The sequence below is a fragment of the Apteryx mantelli genome, chromosome 8 (assembly GCF_036417845.1).
Source record: "Apteryx mantelli isolate bAptMan1 chromosome 8, bAptMan1.hap1, whole genome shotgun sequence".
In the NCBI taxonomy this organism is placed as follows: Eukaryota; Metazoa; Chordata; class Aves; order Apterygiformes; family Apterygidae; genus Apteryx; species Apteryx mantelli.
In genome coordinates, this window is record NC_089985.1 from 12751614 (window position 1) to 12774301 (window position 22688).

At 53.4% G+C, this 22688-nt stretch overlaps 1 protein-coding gene across 1 annotated transcript; it reads right to left on the bottom strand.

Moving 5' to 3' along the window:
• Positions 1 to 827: 827 nt before the first annotated feature.
• Positions 828 to 22225, bottom strand: RXRG (retinoid X receptor gamma). The gene is made up of 10 exons (XM_067300430.1): positions 21949 to 22225; positions 12026 to 12285; positions 8740 to 8884; positions 7885 to 8064; positions 4524 to 4684; positions 3940 to 4069; positions 3542 to 3674; positions 2947 to 3038; positions 2544 to 2649; positions 828 to 1278 (listed from the first exon to the last, which is right to left on the bottom strand). Exons 1-10 carry the CDS (start codon positions 21995 to 21997, stop codon positions 1131 to 1133), a joined length of 1404 nt encoding a protein of 467 aa, XP_067156531.1. The 5' UTR covers positions 21998 to 22225; the 3' UTR covers positions 828 to 1130.
• Between the last annotated feature and the right edge of the window lie 463 nt (positions 22226 to 22688).

Genomic DNA, 22688 nt, shown 5'->3' on the forward strand with positions numbered 1-22688 from the left:
GGCAGCACTGCAATCCGTCAGGCGGACAGCCGAAGCGCGGCTGCATCTCACCGCACTGTCTGCCGAGAGGGTCAGGAGGGGCAGATCACTTAACACTACACCTGTTTTAAGAATAATAATAATACAGACAGTTTGGGCGGGTTCCTGGGAGGACACTTTCCCACCAGGACAAACTCCTCGCATTGGACACATTCACGTCCTTAACTCGTTTGAGGCTGGCCAGCTCGGTGCTGTCGGGAAGCGAGCGCTGCATCTCGCGGAGCCCTCTGGCGGAAAGCGGCCCGGAGCCCTGCCGCTTGGGCGCCGCGAAGGCAGCCAGCCCGCCCGCGAGCTCACCGGGAGCACCGGGTTTGGGGTCACCCCGAAAAGAAAGCGTTTGCTTTTCCCCCTTGGCAGTTAGACTAGCTCAGAAAGGAAAAAGAGCATTTAAAAAAAAAAAAAAAAAGTCAATTTTTAAACAGGTGAAAGAAACCAAAAGTGCAGAAGTTTCTTTTTAAGATGTTGAAATAAAATGATTCTGTTTGAAGCAAACTTCTCCAGCTCTTTCCTCAGCAGGAAGAGCAGCTCGAAGGTGCCGGGCCACCCCGCGCACGGCAGCCGGCCAGCCCCTCCGCCTTGACCGGGTGACAGCCAGAAGCAGCACTACCCGGCCTCCCTTGGCCCCAGCACTGTGCCCCACCGCACAAGGCGCAGTACCCCAGGGGCTCTTCCTGCCCTGGTTGGGGCTGCTGAGTAGTCCCCAGAGAGCCCCTCAGCCCCAGCCCGGGCTGGACCCGCGACCACAGCAGAGGAGGACACAGCGCTGCAGGCTCCAGTCAGTGCCTCTCTTATATATTATTTTATTTGTTCCGTTGGCCTTTAGTGAGAGTGAAAAAATAATTTAAAGCGATTATCTGTACAGGGCAGGGGGAGGTGGCTGGTTAGCTGGTGGGAGAATCTGCAGAGCCCCTGGGGCCAGGCCAGGGAGGGTTAGAGGGGGTGATTTACAGCTGTACAAAACCACGACAATCCCACCGAGGAGGAGCAGAGGGTGGGGGAAGCCTCTTGAGCCCTCGCAGGGCTGGGGCGGAGGGGTGGGAGGCTGTGCAGGGCCACAGAGGGGCTGGGGTCCGTCCAGGGTGGCCAGACCCTCAGGTGACCTGCAGGGGCGTCTCCAGCATCTCCATGAGGAAGGTGTCGATGGGGGTGTCCCCAATCAGCTTGAAGAAGAAGAGATGTTCCAGGCACTTCAGCCCGATGGATCGCAGTGCCGGCAGGCGCAGGAGCAGTTTGGCAAACCTGCAAGGTGAGGAGCAAGGTCAGAGTTGCAGGAGAGGCATCGACCGCTTTCTCCCACGTGTGGCTGAGCCTGCGCTGGGGGCTGGATGGAGGCAGGAGGGGCCGGTCCTGCATGCACAGCCTGGCCGGGGTGGGGGACAGGGTCGTGCCTGAGGGAACAGAGCCCAAGTCCCGCACCAAAACGCCTCCGAGCGTTCCCTCTCCCCGAGGCATCCCCGGCAGGTTGAGCAGGGTGCAAAGAAAAAGGAGGTCCCAGTTTTCTTTCCCTATGCTTTTAAAGCAGGGAAATAAGCATTCCTCTCCATATGCATAGGGGGAGAACATATCTTAAAAAAAGAATTTTACATTTTTAAACTTGCAAGGGGAAAAAAGAAAAGATACCCCTGCACTCTCTACCTGGCCAGGGCTCGAACTAAGGACTTGCATCTCCACAGTGCCTTCGAGATCACCTTCAAAACTTCACAGCCTCCTGAGAGGCAGCGCAACCCTTCAGCGACACCACTGCCAGCCCTTCCCTCCCTCTTCACCACCCTGCTGCGAGCGTGGTCGCGGCAAGCTGACCTTCTCCTCCCCCTTCTCCCTCCCCGCTTACTCCTTGCGGCTCTCTGCAGCCAAGCTCAGAGCCAAAAACAGCAGAAGATGCCGTGGGTGCATCCCTTGCCTAGCGGCCCCGGGCCGCATCCGGGAACTGGCGTTTCAAGAGCTTGGCCAGCAGAGGGTAGGATTGGATCAAAAAGCGAGAAAATCGCATCCCACCTACACCCTGAAGGCTCTGGCACAGGGTTAGGGCACCGACAGGATCCACCAGCCTGCAAGAGCTGGATTTCTCACGCAATTTTGGCCAGCATCTTGCCCTTGCTTTGCTCCGGGGCCATGGGGCAGCTCCTGTGGAGTTGGTGCAGATCCCCTTGCCTCTGCCTCCTCTTTTCAGGGTGGGCAGTTAGGGATGGGCAAGCAGGGACCAGCTCCCTCCTTCATCCAGTGCCCAAACCGGAAGCTTCAAACGGTGCTAATGGGAACCAGTTCCCAGCACAGAGGGCAGCTGAGCTGTCAAACTCCTTGCTGCAGGATCCTATGAAGGCTGGAGGAGTTTCCTTGGATTCAGAGGGAAGCAGGACAAATTCTGGGGACAGTTATAAATTCATAGAAACCACTCTGGGTCCTACAATGCAGGAAGTCAAAACAGCTGGAGACTCGGAGCTCCTCAGGAGGAAGCATCCTGCATACTCACACTCATCCTCCACCCGGATCCCGGGGACACTCACCGTCCCGGTTGCTCAGGGTACTTCTGCTTCGTGTAGGCTTCCAGCGTGGCGTAGACCTTCTCCCGCAGCGACTCCACTTCTGAAGGACTGGACAAACCCTTGGCATCTGGATGAGGGAAAGACCCCAGACAGAGCGAATCACTGCAGCGGGGAAGCTTTTTGCCTCTGGAAGGCCAAGCTTGGCTCATCTTCCCCTGCGTATGACCTGGAGCACCAGGCTGGTCCCTGCCACGCACTCGGCCACACCAGGTGCATGTCACGTCATGCCGGCAGGCAAAGACACGTGGGAGCAGACCGCAGAGGCGACGGGTGCCGTCCGTAGGGAAGGACCGAGGGCAGGGCCCGGGGAAGGGAGCAGCGTGCAACTGCCCCGGCTCCGAGGGCTGGCAGCCCCACCACTTACCCGGGTTAAACAGGACGATGGCTCGCAAGCACCCCAGCTCCGACTTGTCCATCTGCATGTCCTTCATTTTGGACACCAGCTCTGTCAAAACCCTGCACAGAGGTGACACTGTTTTCACTCCGCTTCACTGCGCAGAGCAGGGGCACTGCCCTCACACGTGCAAGAGCGGCAATGCAGTGCGTCCTGCTGCACAGGGCGCAGACGTGGCGCGGGCAGTCGTTACACGGGCAAATGCAGCAAGCTGGGTTTTAAGGCTTTGACAGCTAAAGCTCTTGTTGATCGGTATTAGCTCTAGATCCAGTTACGGCTAGCCCTCAAGTTGTGAGGAGAGGGCAGACAAGCCAACCCACCCCTGGAGAGACGCGCACACAACAGAGGAGACTCTTTCGCAGCTGCAAATCCCTTTCCAGGGGGCCTTCATCCCATCCTTGGTTTTTAAGCCAGTCGAATGTCCCCTCCTCGTTCTAAGCTAGTTCTGCCCCAAATCGCCATCAGTTTGTTCTAATTCTCGCCAAGGAGACATTCCCCTTCTGGAGGGGAGGGACAGAGGCAGGATGGCCATGACTGCTGGGGATGATGGAAACAGGCCCTGTACCTGTCGAAGATGGAGCCCACGCCAGCACTGTGCGCGCTGCTGCGGTGCACGTGCAAGCCCGTCGCCAGGAGGATGCCGTCTTGCACCGACACGGAGCGATGGGAGAAGGAGGCGATTAGCAGCTCGTTCCAGCCTGCAGGAGGAAGGAGAGGAAGGTGTGCAGGATGCAAGTGCTGCTGAGGGGGGAGGTCAACAAGGTCTCTCTCCGCCTGGCATAGAGGATAGGCAGAGGATAAAAGATGCCACACCAGCAGCTATTCGGGGTGCGGCACCCAGAAACCATCATTCCCAAATAGAGGGGGGCAGCTGCTTTCCTCCTGGTGGCATGACACACAGTTCCCAGGGAGGAGATGGATGCACCAGGAAAAGCTGTAGAGGCTGCTGGTCAGGGACGGTACCTGCTCGGAGGAGGATGACTTGGTCCTCCAGCGTCAGGTCAGAGAAGTGAGGGATGCGCTTGGCCCACTCGACGAGCGTGAAGAGCTGCTTGTCTGCAGCATGGCATATGTTGGTGACGGGGTCGTTGGTCTAACGGAAGAGCAACGCCAAAAGGAAGGAGCAGAGGAAAGGGAAAGAATTTATCAGTGTAAGAATCACTGATGATCGCCACCTGCACTGCACACACTATTGTGTTAACAACACTCAGAGCCACAAGCAAAATGATCAAATCACCTGTAATCTGAGCTGTACAGTTTGGGGGAGAGGAGATCTTTTATTTTTATTATTCCCTCAAAAAACAGACAAACTTGAGAGCTGACAGCCCTTTCTGTTTGCTTGCTGTTCTTTGCAAAGCAAGTTCTTCAAGGCAGCCCAAAGTTCTTGCTTTTTAGCAAAGGTTTTTAGGAGGTGCAAAGCAAAAACCCCGTAGAAAACACTAGCCATTCCTTGGGGGGGGGGGGGGGGTTGGCCTTTCAAATCTCACCCAGGAGGCTCTCATCTCAAGCTGCCAGGGATTTTGTTGAAATGGCACGGTGCCGCTTACCGAGCTCTCTGTGCTCATGTCGCTGTACGCCTCCGTCTTGGGCTCGACCGCCAGCTCGGCCTCCAGGATCCTCTCCACGGGCATGTCCTCGCTGCCGCTGCTCGTGGACTCTGCTTCGTTCTCGCTCCGCTCCCGGCTCCGCTGCCTCTCCTCTTGCACGGCTGGAGCACAGGGAAGCCGTCCTTTACACCCGCGCCAACGCCTACCTGCTCTCCCGACGCCCCCTTCGTGGCGGACCCCCCTGTCCCTGGGGAGGAGGGCTGAGAAAACCCGTTGGGGGCAACGAAGGGAAGAACAGAAAATAAGTAGATGTATCACATGCTGGTCTATTAAAATGACAAGCACCAGGCTGGCCCCCATCCCAGTTAACTCTGGGGTTGCTGTAGACCAACTGCCTCTGGACTGGCAAAAAGGCAGTGATTTCACAGACGTTAAGCTCCAGAAGAGAAGAAGGAGCAGTTAATGCCTCCAGGTGGCAGCCCGGACTCAGCCGTCAGTAGAAGCTGGAGGAGGGACGCCTGCTCCGAAACACCGAAGGCACCCAGGTCTGCCGCTTTTGCTGCGTGCCGAAGCCCTGGTTTAAGCTGGTGCTTGGAGCCGTATGAGGGCTCAGGGCTGCCTGTGAGCTCCCGCTGCTGCGGGCTGGGAGCCCTCTCTCTTGCAGAACGTAACTTGCCAGCAAAATCGGCCCCCAGAAGTCGCACCTGGATTTATCCGCCCAGAAGCGTCCCACAGCCACCAGAGCACCTGGTGGCAGGGCTGGCTGTCCGCCCCCCCACCCCCCCCCCCGGAGCCACACAACCTGGGCTCCGGCCCTCCCCACCAGAAAGCTCTTCCCAGCACCTATCCTGAAGTACTATCCCCAGCGCTTTCACCCTCCTCTCTTGTCTCTTTGAGCATTTTCCCAAAAATCATCTGATAGGAACCACAGGATCACTGAAATTCTCTGCACACCTACGCTATTAGCTCCCAGGATTTCCAGGTGTGCGGCAGGACAGGCAGACGTAGGACACACGCATGCTGTATGCTGAGCCTCGTGCCCCAAAAAAGTTCTGTCTGCACATCTTTGTTTGAGAAATCCCAGAGCAAAATAAGGACAACTTACTGAAAAATAAACGGTGGGTGACCAGCAGGTGTCATATCAGTTTAGCTCACCGCTGGGGAGAAATGTCTCAAAACGCAACCCTGCCAGGCACTTTGTTATGCCACAGCTTAATGACTTCCTCATCATTCAACTAAGCACGGGGCAGTCAGTAGCCAGGAGCATGGGGAAACCACCCCCCCTCGTATGAAGCCAAGGGACAAGAGGACCCTTAAGAGGAAAGGGGACCTGAGTGAGCACCAGCGAACACCGAGGAAGGAGCCAGCTCCACGAGCAAGCCGCTCTCGAAAGCCCCAAGATCACGTGAGAATTGCACCCCATTTTGTCAGTTAGGTAAGTGCTGCTGGATGAAGAAGGACGAGAGAGGATTGCGGAGGGTCGTTCTTGTGCTGCTAACGTCCACAGAGAGCCCGGGGTTTGCATCGTCCTGCTCTGCAAAGGGCAGCAGCATCAGCACCCTGCTCCTCGGACGCGCTTTGCAGCCCGCTGGAGGGGAGGATGGTGCCTGGGACCGGGGTTTTGACCCGGACGTGACATTTTGTGGTCGCTGGCTGCTGGGGCAGCGTGGTGTTACCAAAGCTGCGGCGAAGGGGCTACGGCTCAGCCTGCGCCCCAGCATCGCTGCTCTGCCCCACGCCACCTCAGCTCCCGGTGGGCCCCGTTCCTGTGCTCTGCAGGGGACAACGTGGCTTCCAAGAGGGACTGTTACACTGGTGCTGGCATTGAACCCCAGAGGCAGCACAGTTATTTTACCTTGGAAAAAAACAGCTTAAAAGCTGGGCTCTGTGCCACTACCTGACCTCGTATCTGCCGGTATAACTTAGGAGAGAATCTAGCTCATCGGTCCTCTTTGCTCAGCCAATGTGGGGAGCAGCTAGCTGCAGGTGGCCAGCTGAGGCAGACAGAAGAATGCCCTTGCCTACGGGCTCGCCTTTTCCAGCGGCACCGATTTGCTCTGCAGGGGCTTTTCCAAAGGCTTTTGCACTCTCCAGAGGCTGTGTGGGAGTGAGGCAGGGCTTGCCACGGACACGTGCCACAGTCAGCAGCTCTCTGAGGCTTCGTTCAAGCCAATGCAAGGAATCTCTGAGTCCAACGGCCTCAGGTCGGCTGGTTGCTCCAGATCAACACCTTAGGTGGTTTGGGCCAGAAACGCAGTCCTTTGGGGATGCGGTGAGCGTAGGTGGAGCACGGGAGAGGCTGCAAAAGCTGCTTCCTAACAGCGCTCTCCTGCGGCGTGAAAATGCCACAGGACAGGAGCCGTACCAGAGCTCATCTCCAAAGAGTGAAAGTGTGAAAATGAGAAAGAACTATAAAATCAAAGATAGAAATAAACCATTCCCTATATTTTCCAGTGCAAGAATTTAGAGGGCAACAAACGAAGCCAGCAAGCTGAAAGCAAGCAAAAGGAGGCAGCCCTTCACAGGGGAACTAGACAAGTTGCCCAACTCCCTGCTGCGGGACATTGTAGAGAGCAGAAGTTTACAGGGGCTCAGGAAGCAACAGGACAAGCCCAGATGAAAACTGCCTCCAGACACCCCATGTGGCTTCAAGAGCGCCCAGGGCAGAGCCTCCTCCCCAGTTGCCCACTCTTGGCTGCAGCTGGGGGCTCAGGATGCTCTGGGCCACCCAGAGATCTGCCCCAGGGAGCAGCTCTGTTTGGCTCATCCTGTCCATTCACGGGATGGCACCGTCCCGTCACTGCCCCCACCCACGCTGTCTTCCTGCTGCACCCACGGGGACACACGTCTCCCTAGACCATGGGCACCGCTCTGGCCACCCAGACCGGCCTTGGCAGCGTGGCTGCCTGGCAAGAGGTGCTTGGTAGGACCTGGTGCCACGTCCCTGAGGGACAGCTTTCCCATGGCCACCAACTGGCATCACCGGCTTCTGGTCTGGAAAAGTCCTACCCGAAGGGAGCAGCTCTGGGAGCAGCTCAGCTCCTGCAGCCTGGTTTTTTACAGGTCTCTCTCTCAGGGACTGGACTGCTCCTTGCAGTTGAGTCATGAAGAACATCCCTGCCTAGCCCTGTGCAGATTCTCTGATGTCTGATAAAGGTTGAGCCCCACTCTACACCCTTATCTCAATGGATTCACACCAGCCTCATTTCCTTTATGAAACCAGGCTAAAATGCCCTGAAATTGTCAGTATGGGTTTTTGGAGTGCTCCAGCCCCAGAGGGCCACCAGGAACCAGATTCACACTAACACAAAGAGCATGCATGTAGGGAATATGCCCCCTCCCTCCATCTGCCCACACGTACCTTCCCTCTTCATCCCCATCGCGAGGCACTTCTGATAGCGGCAGTACTGGCAGCGGTTGCGCTGGCGCTTGTCTATGAGGCAGTCCTTGTTGTCACGGCAGGTGTAGATCAGGTCCTTCCGGATGGTCCGCTTGAAGAAGCCTTTGCAGCCCTCGCAGCTGTACACCCCGTAGTGCTTCCCTGCGGAGCGAAAGGGAGCCCATCACCAGGGAGCCAGCACGGATGAGCTTGAACCAACCCAAAAGGTGAAAGGACTGGCTGCAGAGAGTCGCTGGAGGAGGACTGGCTTGGCTTTGGGGGCCATTAGCAGGAATAATGACCAGTGGCAGTCAAAATACAGGCCAGACCTCCACTTTCTGGTCATGCAGAGGGGCCACATTCATCCCATGGGAGGGCTACGGAGCAGCCCCCCAGCCGGGATGCAGGAGCAGGAGAGGCCCAGGTAGCACACGGAGAGCACTGCCACAGAGGGGTCTGCCAGGCACGGCCAGGTCGCGGTCCCCTGGCGTACGAGGGAAACCCAGACACAGCCAGAGCCCCGCTAAGACAAAACGCAGGTTGTAAGAACACAGTGATTTCAGTATAGTTATTTTTAACAAACAGAGATGAAATGCAAAATGAGGTCACGCACATCAGAGGGAGAGGAGCATGGCTTTTGGAGTGGTTCTCTTTTTGGCACTCGTCTGCAAAGCAGACAGCCTGCCCTGGGGTCAGCCAAGCCCAACTACAAGTCCTGCATTGCCAGTACAGTGTCCGTGAAACCCCGCAGCTTTCGTTACTGTGCCAGCCTCGCTTCGGGGCACCTGGGGAGGTTTTTGTGGCCCAAAGCCTTCCCTGGGAAAGGAAACCTCGTACCTGAGGACCTGTCCCCGCAGATGGCACAGATGTGTTTGGCTAAGGATCCTGGGCTCGTGGATGGATAATTCATGCTTCCGATCCCTGGGAGACCTGGCAAGGGCTTGATGTCTTCGGAGCTGCTTACATTGTTCAGGACGTTGAGCTGCAGAAGCACAATTCATGGGACACGAGGCGGGTTTAGTGCCTGAGCCCAGTACCCCAGCAAAACCACCCAAAAAATCGAGCTGCACCCTGAGGCATTTGGTGCCGGATGGGGCCAGGCTCATCCTCCCGCTCATCCCTGGCGATCCCGTGGGGGTGGCAAGGTGAACCTAGCTGGAAGGGTTTAAGCAGCTGCCCAGTAGCAGAGATTCGCTCTCACCCAGCCCTGACGCTGTAACTGAAGACGGGAAGATGAGCTGCTCAGTTACAGCCTCCGAGTCCTGGGGCTGGCGAGATCCCTCCTGCTTCGTTAGAGGATGTGGATCAGTGGCTGCTCGAAGCATCAGGTGCTAAATGCTTAGTAAGGAAGGGGTTTGCAGCCAGGGGATTTGTTGCAATTAAACTTGTAGTGCTGCATGGCCGGAGGAGCTGAAACGATGTTAACCCACTTAACTTTATTATTTCTAACCAAAAGTCCCTCCCTGATTCATGATGTACAAATCTGCATGAAAACATGGCCACCTCGGTCACTTCCTAAGACTGAAGTTCCCAAATACTGCCACAGGCTGGGGAAGGGTGCAGATCTGGGGTTCCCAGACATAAAAAAGGGGCTAGACCGAGCATCTAAAACCAGTTGCAGTGAAATGCAGGCGAAAAGCTCAGGGCTCCAGCTGAGATCCCAGGGAGCTGCTCGCGGCTGCTGGAAGTTAAAGGTTACAAACGGACATCGATTAGAGACCCGAGCCTGATGTTGCCCAGGGCTTAGTTTTATTGCTGTTTGCTTTCAAGCTGCTGATGGCAGGGCAGTGAGGATTAAGGACCGCTGGGCATGTCTTGTCGAAAGCTGTCTGGGCAGGGCAATGCGGAGGTCTGCCCCTCCAAAGCTACCCTCAAACCGGCGTTGCAGCCTCCATGCTCTGAGGGCTGGGGATGGCTTCTGTCTCACTGAGGTTGTTTTTAATTATCCCCCCCAATTTATCAGCTGTATTTCTTCCTTCAAGCAAAAGGACAGAAGTAGGGACAAAAAATGAGACTTTGGAGGAAAGTCCAGCTACAGCCTTAGTTACAGCCTCTGTAATATCTAAACCACTTGAGCTCATGCCCATTGCTACAAGTTCTCCATTTTTCTCTGAGGAACTGCCCATTTCTCACAAAAAAAAGCATAAAAATGTCCATGGGAAATTTCAGCAAAGAACAAGAGGATTGGTCCCATTCGGGTTTTGGACCTTTCATTAGAAAAAGCAAAGACAGAGTAAGTCTGTGCATCTTCCCCACACACACCCCCAGGCCCTTCATTTTCAAAGTTTCAAAGGTTTGATGACATTGAAAATACAAATTATCCAACAGCAATTACCATGTTAAGAACCAGCTTGTTTTCCCCCCACCAGAAAACTAAAGTTCGCAGAAAAGGTTTGCCCAGAGGAACAGAGGTACGCTCTCTCCAGCAGGGAGCCAGCCCAGGCTCTGCATAGCTGTAAATCCAAATGCTCCAAAACCTGAGTTTGGCCCAAGGAAAGGAGAACTCAAACCCCACCTGCTCCAAACATCCAGCCACTTTCCTTACCCTGGAAACCTCTTGCCAAGATGCTGAGCCAGGAGGAATTCTTTTATGGTTTAAAATGCTACTGAGAGCTCAGGTGTCACCTTTTCTTTCTCTCTAGCTGCACTTCTAGACAGTAACGGAGAGAGAGGGTGTATGTGGGGGAGAAACAGGGCGGTTTAGCCATCAGTGCCTTTGGAGCTCAGCTCCTGCAGGTTAAGTGCAATCATGTATGATATTTGGGACACCTGCCTGAACCCAAATCCATTAGCTGCCTCCCTGCCGAATCCCCGAGGCTCAGCTGTCTCCTTGCATTAGAGTGAAGGCAAGTGAAACACACTCCTCAGAGCTGGTAACTCGACGCAGCAGCTAGCTCAGCACCCAGGTCAAGAAAACCGCTTCCCAGTACGTCCCTAGCTCCGAGGGAAAGGTATCCGCGCAGCCAGCATTGCTGTGAGCTCCAGGACGATGAAGTACCTGCCCCCAGGTATCATGGTCACAGATATTGTCAGGCTGATGGGGAAACAGCCGGGTGCAATGAGGGGAGGAGGTGGCCGAGCATGTCCACCGCAGACAGCTCAGACCTCTGCAGAAGCGAAGGTGCTGGGAGGCCAAACCTTTCAAATCACAGGTCCTCATAACTTTCCAAGCTCTTCAAGGACCTCCATGCACCATCCTTCTCTAGCATTTGCTGCAGGTGTTGGGGAGAAGTGCTTCTGCAGATGGGTCAGTCTGGCTGGGGCAGTGGGGTAGGAGACGACGAGGACTTGGAGGTGATCTCCTCCCTACTTACCCAGCTGGAGCTGTGAGGCTCTCGAGCATTCCCTACCTCTGGACCCCATTAATAAAATGCAGAATCTTGTTCGTGAAACACAATATTCTCACTTAGACCCACATCCCCCAGAGCACGTCAGCACATGATCAGCTCCACTAAAGGTCAGGGCATGAAAGGAGGCAAAATCCCATGCCGTCACCAAAGTCCCTGCTGTGGCGAAGTGGAGGCATCGGCCCCAGCCCCAGGGATCTCTCCGCTCTGTCTGGAGGGTAAACCTCAGCACTTGACGTAGTTCAGGCGATAAAGACAGGAGCGCTCCGTTTTCCTTCAATTCATATCATGCAAAGTTTATATGCAACACAGAGTATGCGGCTGGCATTTAGCATTTACATTTGTCTCTGACTGTCTGCCTCTTTTCTGAATAATGAAATGAAGCAGATATCCTTTTCCAGGAGGAAGGGAAGTGCTTCCTATACTGCAGCTCTTGGCTATGTTGACTGCTTCCACATAGAAAAATTACACCCTAGTGCAGTGGAGTGAGACTAGATTGCCCCCTGGTGAGAACAAACTTGGGAATTAGCTCTCTCCCTTTATGATACAGGATGTTTTGAAATACATATGGGCGTCTTCTCTTTGTCTGCACCAAGGGGATTTACGCAGGAAGATTCACATGACAAAAATTCTTCTTTACATCCTATCTCCATACGTGGTCAAAAACACACCAACCCCACCACCACCACTCAACCCACCCTCTCAAATTTTCAGACTTTATCCCAATCCTTGAGCACCATCAATAGTCTGAAGGGAGCATGAAGATATCTGCCTACCTGCGGACTGGCATGCGTCACAAAATTCATGCCCGGGGCCGAGGACAGGGAGACGGAGTGGGACCCGAGGGAGGATGCGATGACCCTGTATGGCGAGCCCAGTGTGTTCACAGGAGGCCCAATGGCATTCATGGGGGACGGCAGCGCCCTTGAAGCATTCGTAGGCACCTCGAGGTAGTTGTGATGACCGTCCGCCGAATTCCCCGTGGGAAGGCTCGATGAGGGGCTCACGGACGTGGAGCTGGCATGAACAGGGGAATCTACGAGGAAAGGCAGAAACACTGAGTGCTGAGAGGCATGGGAGGGGGGATAAAATACATACGGATATGCATAGCGAGGAGTGTGGCAGCTGTGGTCCACATCATGCATGTATTTCTCCTGGTCTCATGCCCAGCTTCCCATTAGACCCATGACCTTTCTAGGTGTCCTCACCCAAACAAGCTCATCTTAATTCGGGTCACAGGACATCTACATGCCCACCCGTCACTGGTGCTTCGTTTGCCAGTGAGCAAACATGCTCTATTCTATCACAGGAAAAAGTAAAACACTGGATTATGGGAAAGGAAATAGAGTCACATAAAGCAACGAAACATATTATCAAGCTAATACTTAATGATCAAGTCTTCCCTCCCTGCTCCCGCACCTCCGCTAGCTCAGGAAGAAGGTGCTGCTGCCTGCCTGTCTCAAGCTGGTCTTCTCCAAACTCTTCCTCCCCAGCTGGCAAGGACGCAGCACAGAAAAGCAATATGACCTTGAGCATTGTCACGTTGGGGCAGGCTTGGAGCTTGAACACATCACCCAGGGCCTAAATGCTGTCTTTAACAAGACTAATCTCAAATCTGCAGGTGGTATTTAGGTACCAAATGCCCACCAATCTAGATGGGGTAGTTACCTAGCTGCCTTTTAAGGATTTATATATGACCTTTTCTCCCTCCCCTAGAATTTACTGACTCCAGTTGGCATTATTTGTCATTAAAATTTCAATGAACCATTGTTCTTCTGTTGGCTTTTCAACATAGGAGACCATTCCCTTGAGTATCAAGGCAAGATGTTGTTCAGGAATGTCACGCAGTTGATTTTCCATGGCTGGCACAGAGGATGTTTGTTCCCATTACAATTGAAGGTAAGGCCAGGTTGGGGTTTTTTTTCCCCCCTCCTTTTAACATTATTGCAAAGTTATTTACGTGACAGTGTTTGTTATTTTACCTGAAGTAACAATCAAATCTGATTCAAAGGGAAGACGCACAATAAAGACGGGAAAAGGTCATCTTGCTGAATAACATTAAAGACATTTGTCAGAGTCAAGGAGGACTCGATCCACCGTTATCAACCCACTTCAGACTTAATTCTGCACAGAGAGCGGGGAGGAAAGGTCTTTGTCAATTCTTGCTCTGACTTTTTGGATCAATTCTCCCAGCGGGAAAGCGATGTGCAGCAAAAGGAAGCAGGCGCAGTGACGAGAGCAGGAGCCTTGGAGGCAGCGAAGCGGGCTGGCGGCGCAGGAGAGGCTGAGCCAGGACGCAGGGTTTCGTCCTCCTGCTGGAGACACCACCCCACTTCTCCCTGCCACTGCCACGGGCAGTAAAGCAGGACATGCAGGGGTAGACAGCCCTCTTTCTGCCCAGGGATACTACTAGTACACAGCAAAACTCCTATCTCCTATTTGCTTCCAAATGGGAAAATTTTCCACCAGGAAGGCAGCTGCCAGGAGAGCCTTCAGTGATGGGCGGAAGAAGTGCTCTTAGTGTGGCCCTTGCCGTACCTGCATGCCCAGCACATGGAGGCTCCTCTCTTGTGTCCCAGGACTTCAGAGGAGCTTCCTGACTTGGTCCTTTAACAACTTCAGAGGAAAGAGAATGTGTTTTTCATCATCTGCAAACAGTTTGGTAGCACAGTGTACAGTCCTACCCAGCAGCCATAGCACAGGCTTATAAGGAAATTGCCTTTCTGTCTCTTTAAACAACTAGATAAACAGCATTGCCTTTGAGAACTCATCAGCTTGAGAAATAATTCACTAAAGAGGAGACTGGGCAGACTGGGCATGACTGTAATGTCATGACAGGTATGGAGAAAAGGGATGAGGAACAATTCTTCACCCTTTTCCATAACACAGAAAACAGGCATCCTGCGAAAGTATCATGCAGAAGAGTTAAACCAACAAGAAATACTTATTCGCACAACAGAGTCAAGCAGTGGAGCAGGACGTGGTGGGAGATGAGTGTGCAAAACCAAGAAGCTATTGGGGTAGTTCAGAGAAGACACAAAACTGCAGATACAGCGTTAGGTGCCTGGGAAATGGGCAGGTCTAGAAAAGACTCCCAGGAGAGCTAATTTATCTGTTTGCATTACACCAGACCTTGCAGAAACGTTGCCGCCATGAAGTCCTCTATCAGCAAGGTCCTCAGTCAGACTGCAGCAAGGCGTTCACCCAAAGGAAACGGTTTGCCAGAGGGAGCCCTGTGGCGTGCTCGCGTCCATGCCGAGGGTGACTGCTCAAAGGGTATATCCAAGGAGACCCTCTGCCCCACAGGATGGGATGGAGGTTGCTCCACCAAGCCAGGCAGCTGGGAAGGCTTGTGCCTACCACCCTTCCGCTGTCAGCGAAACGCTGAAGAGGGAGCTCGGATGAATGAGGGAGTGTTTGCTGGAGGAGGTGGATGGAGAAATAGCAAATCTACAGGAGAGCACGAGGGCGAAAGCTGGGTTCTGCCAAGGCCTGGCGACACAAAGTGGAGGTGAGGCCTCTTGTTAACTGTTGCCACGGGGCCTGGCTACCAGCATTGGCCAGGGCTGGGAGCTTCTCTTTGGAAGCAGAGTGGTCTTCAGGGATGCTTTTGCACCCAAATCAGAAAACATTGATCCAGCACCACTGTGTTCTGAGCAAATTTGGCTGCTGCCGCCAAATCTTTTGTAGCAAAAAAACATTAATCAGAACCCTTGATTTTGACTTTCCTTTTACCAATGAACAATTGCATCCATCCATAATAAACTGCAATGCCAAACCCACCTAGAAAAGCAGTACCAAAATCAAATCAAAGCACTCTCTGCAAGGTAGTCCAAACTCTTCCCTGACTTCCAGCCCCTGCCCAGGATCAGCTCACCAAGCCAGTCCACAAGGGAGCAGAAACACTGTGCTGCCGGCAGCCCTGCTCCACCAGGAGCTCCCTGCAGAGGTGGCAAAGTCTGCTGGGATGGAGCAGGAAGGACGGGGAGAAGGGAGCCAGCCCCGCGTGCCAGCTGCAGTCCCGCTGCCTCCTCCAGGATTCAGTACAGGTGACATTTAAACAGTCCAAAGGGGGTCTGGATCTGTCTGTCAGGTAATGAAATGTGACAGCTAGACGCCGGAGACTCGGATGGCCGCAGCAGGGCCAGCAGGGCGAAGGGACAGCCCCATGTCACGAGATGAGGGCTCTGCTCCTCGCTGCTGGCGCAGCTCCTGGCCATCCAGCACCAGGTATGGCTCCTGGCTTCACCAGGGCTCACACATCTCCTAGGGACACCAGCTGAGACCCTGCAACAAGTATTAGAGCTCACTACTACTTTTAACCACCTACTGCAGATTCGGAGTCACATTTGCAAGTAAGATCAGATTTTTTTGCTCCACAAATGAGTCTGTTTTTGTTCCCCCCCCTATATGCATTAATGTTTTGGCAAGTAGTTTCCCGAGCAAGAGGTTCAGGGAAGCCTGATTTTGTGCTTATTTCTGTCTTGGAGGAGGAGGGAAGAGAGGGCGGGATGAGAAGGCGGTTTGTGTGGATTCTCTGACGTCTTGTTAGGGCTTGCCAAGCACCCTTTCTCTCAATGGATGCACTAATGGAAAAGCTCCTCTTCTCTGGCAGCCCCTTACAGGACTGGGATGTACATCTCCTGCTGAGGACTTCCCAGCCCCACTTGAGAGAGGAGCAACTGGGCCGCAGCGAGCTGGAGAGGGAGGAGTGGACTAAGCACCCAAAGCGCACATGGTACCACCCCAAAGCCATGGCCCTGAACCCATGGCCAGCGTGCCGTGGGCTGATAGGGAGCTCGGGCACCACGTGAGCAATGCAAAGGGTTGCTCCGCACGCAAGCACGCAGGATCCAAGGGATCCAGTGCCTGCAAATCAGCCCTCCACATGCTCCCCTGTATGCAGATGCATGCGCACGCTAGCCTTCCCTTCACAGGAAGCCAAGTTTAAAAGGAAAAGACAAGAGAGGGGTATTCTGGCTGCTTTGTTGTTTCAGGCCCCCTCTCAAGCACAGCCCATCGCCTGCTACAGAGAGCAGCTGTGGGCTGGAAGAGTGCAGCCAGATGCAATGTGGGCCCTATGGCTTTAGCAAACAGAGAGAAGATCACGAGAGATGAAAGACAACTCTGTTGACATTAGAAAAAATAGTGGGGGAGACCCCAAGAAACACCCAGTTCTCCACATTTTAATAACAGTGCCATTGAGGACATGAGCAACAGCATTACATTCACCCACCAGCCACCGAAGCTGAGATGGGACACAACAAACCTTTGATTCTCTGCTGCCATCTGGGTTTCTATCTCCACCATGGCAAAATCCTAGCCCCGGGGTGGGAAACTCCCATGAGCAGCCTGAGAAGGGTTTAAGCCTCCCACCACACATCACTAGGAATACAGAACTGCATCTTCGTCACTGTGGATGCACAGGTATCTCACACAGAGGCACCAGCACAGCACAAAGCTCCAGGCCCTCCATGCCAAGGCTAAACAAGCCAGGCCTACAGCTAAACTGGTCCAGGACTAACACTTGTTTGATAAAGCCAGCCTGGACACTTCTACCCTGCAAGCACTTCATGGGGTAAAGCTGTCCTGGGCCAAAGCGGACACAAATTGAACCAGTGCACAAGCAGCAACACATATCTCCACAAAGGCAGCGGGTAGCAAAGTGTCCAGACTGCAACAAATCAAACCATCTGTTTTTACCCAAATATTGGTAGGAGACACCCATCTCAGCAGCTATGTATGGACAAAGAGAGAAGTGAGATCACAGAGAGATGAGAAGCCTTCCCCCCTACACCGTCTGTTCAATCAGCACATCAGTTTGAGGTTTGCTTTCCTTAATGCTCGTGCAGCCCCAAAGCCAGCAAACCCTTGGGAGGAACGATGCCCGAGTTAAATACCGAGGTCTTTCTTCAATTAGTCTGTAAAGCAATCCTGCCTCCTGAGACTTGCGGAGCCCTGGAGATGAGGACACCTCCGAACTTTGAGTTCTTCTTTAATATGCCATAGAGAATCAAAAGACAGAACAAACTTTAAATAATGAAAAGCATTCGAAGCCTCAGATATATGGGGAAAGGGTTCATTTCATTGTAATGCGTGATTAAAGGCGTGAGTTGCCCTGCCTGCCACACAACTATCGAAATTTTGCAGGTACTTCCTCCTCTGCAGATCAGAGAGCACCAAGAACAGGTCGAGACATACAGAGACAGGCTGATTTCAGCAAATGAGCATGGATGTGCGTGGGAGGCACTGCTTGGCAGACAGCTTGTCCTTGGGGAAGACCTTCGGGGTGAAATACCTGCGAGAAACTCCTGAAATTGGATGCAGTCGTGTAGCAAGGACCCCACGTCAACTGGAAGCAAACAAAGTTTTGCTGCTACAATTGCAGAAGTAGTTTTTATTTAATGCATGGGAGTTAACACACAAAAACAAAAATCTAGTGATATTTTAATTGTCCACAGGCAGTACAGCTCCCTGTGCTAATATCCTACAGAAAGGTCCTTGTTGTCACCTCACTTTTAAGGTCCAGCAACCTTTGTGCTTCCATCTTCATGCCCAATACTGCAAGTCAATAAATAATGCAGACTTCCCCTGACAGCCAGCATCACGGAGGCACAGAGATGTGTGGAGGTGTGCTCGCACATGCGTAAGCAGAGGCGTCTGCAGCGGCGATCCGCACACGGATAAGCAGGAACAAGCAGGAGGAAGTTTCCCTGGGCAGCAGGAAGACTTGCTCCCTCTCCTTTTGGCACGGTCAGCTGCAGGGCTACATGGCTCCTGCATTGCCCTTGCAAATCAGGGGTCCGCGAGGAGCAGTGGGGCTGGAGGCACACGAGACTTTCATCTGCCCTGACACAGCATCAGATGTGATTTTGAGATTTTGCTCTGATTTGATTGAAATTGGACAGCAGGCTCAAGTCTTACTACGCTCAAGGACACTCGGCCAAGATGCACCTGCAGTGTGGCCACATATGCTTCCCCTCCCAGAAACCAAGCTACGGAGGAGGGAAGGAGGGAGTAAAATCCTCAGAAGCCAACACAGGGTTTGTCATGGATTTTAATGGGAATCGTGCATTACCAGGTACTGCTATTGCATTCTCATCAAGCTACGAATCTCTTAGCAACTGCACGTCAGGTAATTAAAATAAAGACCGCAAAAAAATTCACTCACCCTAACAAGGTATCACATCCCCCTGGTGTCCACAGTAACACACAAGACTTGGATAAAATTTGCCTTCCTCAGAGAAAGAGAAGTCAGAATGTGAGGCCTGAAGGGCTTTTCGTGACTGTCTGGTCAGATTTCCCGCTTGGCCACCAGGATCTCCGGCACAGCATCCTCCAGGAAAAGCTGCTGATTCCTACAACAGGCCTTAAACTCCCGGAGATGCTACAGGTTCCCGTAGAAAGGATCCCACGGCTGCATGGTCTGCTGCAGCCCCAGGCAAACCGTCCCGACAGCGAGTCACTCCAGCTTTTAGAAAAGCTCTGCGTTTCACTGGCTGCCGGAGCTTGCCCAGCCACTGGATTTCATCACACCTTTGCCTGTTGGGTCAGAGGGATATCTCCACGTAAGCACTCACAGGTACAGATGTTGCAAGCTGCGATGTCCAGCAAAAAAGCAGCCTGCGAGGCCCAAAACCCAGGATCATCACAGGCAGAAAGGTGCCACTAGCCGGGCAGCAGCCCCGCTCCAGGCGCAACCTGGGTTTTCCTCTGCAGTTCTCCCAAGCCCCCAAGTGACCTGGCCTAACCCCACTTTGCTTGGGAGACCTGACAAGGCTGCAGCCGGAGGTGGTGTGGCTGCAGGCCAAGTTACATGAGTACTAATAAAAGAGACTTTGTGGAGGAGCCAAGTCAGTTCTCGTCCCCAACCAACTGTGCTAAGGAGTGCTCGGAGAAAGGGGGCAGCCGGCACAGCAGCTTTCCTTGCCCTGGGAGCTGGGCTCCGGATGAAATGCATCCTTTTAGTGACCAAAAACGCAGTCTGAAGCCCTTTCCATGTTCTTATATTCTACGCTGTGAAGGCAAATCCACCTGCTTTCATGTACTACTCCTGCTTTAGATGTGCAAAGGTGACTAATCCGAACACTTTCACTGTTACCCTGTGCAGTCATTTGCAAAACTTCACAGTCCTGGTGCCCTTTTTCTCAGCACAAATGATGTGCTTATACCAATTGTGTGTGTGTGTGTATTCTCAGATACAAATTTGACAGTGTTATTCAGCCATTTAAGACTGGAAATAACAGTTATACACACTATCAAAAATGTGTGCCTTATTTCTAACTTGAATGCGGATAACATTAATTTAGAGGGTATGTCTCAATTGTTTGCATTAAAAAAAAAACAGTTTTAACATGCTGCTGATATGCTCAAAACAAATCTCAGAATTTCGGAGCTAAAAGAAATCCAAATGCTATAAAATCTCATCATGCCATAGAACAGCAGCAGCCACATCACCTTAACTCTGCCCTCCAACAGCACGGTGCAATACCAGTGCAGCGAAGCCGATGTCCTGATGCAAACACGACCGTTGTTCACTGACCTGATTTCCCTCTTCACGGTGCCAGCGCAGGCAGGACCAGGAACAGTTTCGTAGCTATGTTTGGGGGGGAAGCAAAGACCACAAAGGTCCGTAGGGCCTGCAAGAGACCAAGGCTGCCCGTGTGGGCTCTGTGGTGAGAGACCCAAGGCAGCGGGGAGCTTTGGACACCAGGTCGGCAGCAGAGGCAAGATTCCCTTTGTGTTAAGGCATCCAAGCTGCAATCCCATTTCAATGCCTCAATTTTTTCAAACCAAGTTAAATGCAGGTTAAAATGTCAGTTAAATACACTGTTAACTAAATATATGTTAAAGTCCCAATATATTGAATTGTTGGGGGGTTAGAGAATAGTGCCTTAGTCTCTCTTTGGTGGAGCAGAAATACCTCTTCTATTAACACTTTTCTCCCCTAGAAATCTCCCAAATGCTCTGCTGAGCGTGGTGATCCCTGTGGAGACAGGGGTCTGTGCCTGGTTCTTATGAAGATCGGTTTGAATGTCACTTTTCTTTTGTCTCTTTGTAAATTTTTAGTACCCAACAAATTAAAAAACAAATATTCTGCAGTTATCATTTCACTCTTTTGCAGCAATGGGAGAAAGTGCAGGTTTTGTTTCCCTGTTCCTTAAAAACATGAGTGGGCAATAGATTTTTTTCCAACAAGAAGTCTCTTTTCTGCAGAAACCACCTGAAAAGCTACTTTGGAAAGTCAAGGGCTTGTAAAACTTGGGGAAGATTTGGTACAACATCAATGACTTTTCTGCAGTTAGAGAATTACCAGAGGTGAGCACCTGGGGCAAGAGGGAAAAATACAGTGGGAAGCTCCCGTGCGGACTCCCCCGGCAGCGCGTGCCTCCGCTGGCGGAGAAACAGCAGGTTGGTATATACAGCCTGAAGGGCTGGGGACAGCCTGGGGAGTTTTCCAGAAACACGAAGACTTTGCACGTACACAAGCATCACTGCGCTTTACCTTCCCCAAAGAGGCATCAATATGTTGCCAGCAGCCCAGAAAGTTTGAGGCCAGGAGTTGCTAAATATAAATGCTGGAAGAGCTGGGAAGAAAACCTCTCCAGGGCTTTGCAGGAGGGAACATGGCATATCACCCCGCACCTCCAGCCCTCCCCGTGCCGGCCAAGGATGCGCGGGTGCTCGCGGCCCCCAGCCAAGCGCTCCCACCGGCTCCCTTCGGGCACCCACAGCCTGGGTTGGGTGAGCACCGAGTGCCTCCTCTCCCTATTCCCCCTCCGTCCCCCCATGTTGGAACAAAGCCATTTGCACTGCTTTTAGTGCCCCCTCGGAGCTGTCACAGGTCTGGTTTGCCACCAGCCGCCGCGGTCTGGCGGCACCCTGTCCCAGCTGAGAGCAGCCAGCGCGTCACGGGAGCACGATATATCCGTCCTCGAGCTCTGCTGCTCTGCAGCTCTCAGCTGGAGAGTAACTTCCGACAAAAACAATGCAAATCCTGTTCCCCGAGAGCAGTTCCCATTTCTGCAACGCGAGACGCTTGCTCCGGGCTGGTGCGTGCGCGGCGGTGGTGTAACTCGCGGCCGTGCACACCGAGGCAGCCCTTCGCAGACCGCTGCCTGCAGCCTCGACGGGCTAATCTGAGCCAGCTCGCAAGATTACTTTGGTATCAGTGTCATAAGGGCAGGAGAGGGGCACTGGGCAGGGAAACAAGAGCCCTCTTCAGATTTTCTTGGGCCAGGGAAGGGGCAGGCTTATGCTTTAAGAGCAGCTGTTTCCTCCAGTAATTTCACAAATTAAAAAAAAAAAAAAAAAGGGAAAAAAAAATCTCGTTTGATCGGATCCTGTTCTTTCAATGAACAGATCCAGTCCAACACACACAAACACACACACACGCACCCCTCAAATAGCATATCCTAAACTTCAGCGGAAGAGCCATTCGTGGTTTGAATCGTGCCTGCACCCGTTCGGGCAGCTGGGTTTAGCTTTGCTGAAGTTCACGGCACGTATAGGCAGAAGACAGCTGCAATCACAAGCATGCAGGCACAGTTTAGCATGGACCGGGAAGGTTACGGCCACGTAGAAGACAAGTTAACCGTGTTTTTAAATTCCTTCCCCCTCCCCCCATACTCTTCCTGTGGGATCAGTTTCTCTATCTAACCCCGAAGGCACAGACTGCAAATGCAAGTAAAATACTCACTGCCAAAGCCTGCAGGAAACTTAATGAAGTGAGGATAATTCCCATACATGTTTAATCTTCAGTTCATCTCTTTCCTTTCCAAACGCAGCCGCCTCCTCTCACTTCAGAGGTCCCCGGAGCGCGGCGCAGCCGGACGGCGCCGGGGCACGGCTCCGCGAGGGCAGCGGGGCTCCGACGGCGCCGGGGCAGCTGCCTCCTCGCCCGGCCTCATCCTCGCGTCGCGCCGGCGGCAGCGGCTCCCCGCGACGAGGCGCGACCCCGCTCGGGGCTGCCCCCCGCGCCCGGCTGCCGGCGCATCCGCAGCTGCCCGGCCTGGCAGCGCAATCGCCCGGCCGAGCACGGATCGGTGTGCGCCGGCTCCCGTATAGATCAGAAATTGAGGGGGGGATGGCGAGGATGTTCAGGGGAGGAGCATCGCCGGGAAGGAGGGGGGCACGCTCTGCCTCTCCACCAGTGAACGCAGTTTATTCTTGATGCAGTTTTTGAGTTCCACCAGCCCCGGGCACGTGGAGGTGTTCTCCAGGCAGGCGAGAAGGGCCAACCCTCGCCCGGCGGGACCAGTCGGTGGACGGGGCAGGAGCCCGCACACCACGGTCCATGCGTGTGGGGCAGGGAAGGCAGTGTGCCCGCGGACACTGTGGCCTCCCCAGGTTGTGGCACGTGCGTGTCCCAGCAAGATGCGGTGCCAGACCACAGCTGCCCCTTGCAAATGTGGCCAAGGGGCTGGAGAGGGCCAGGAC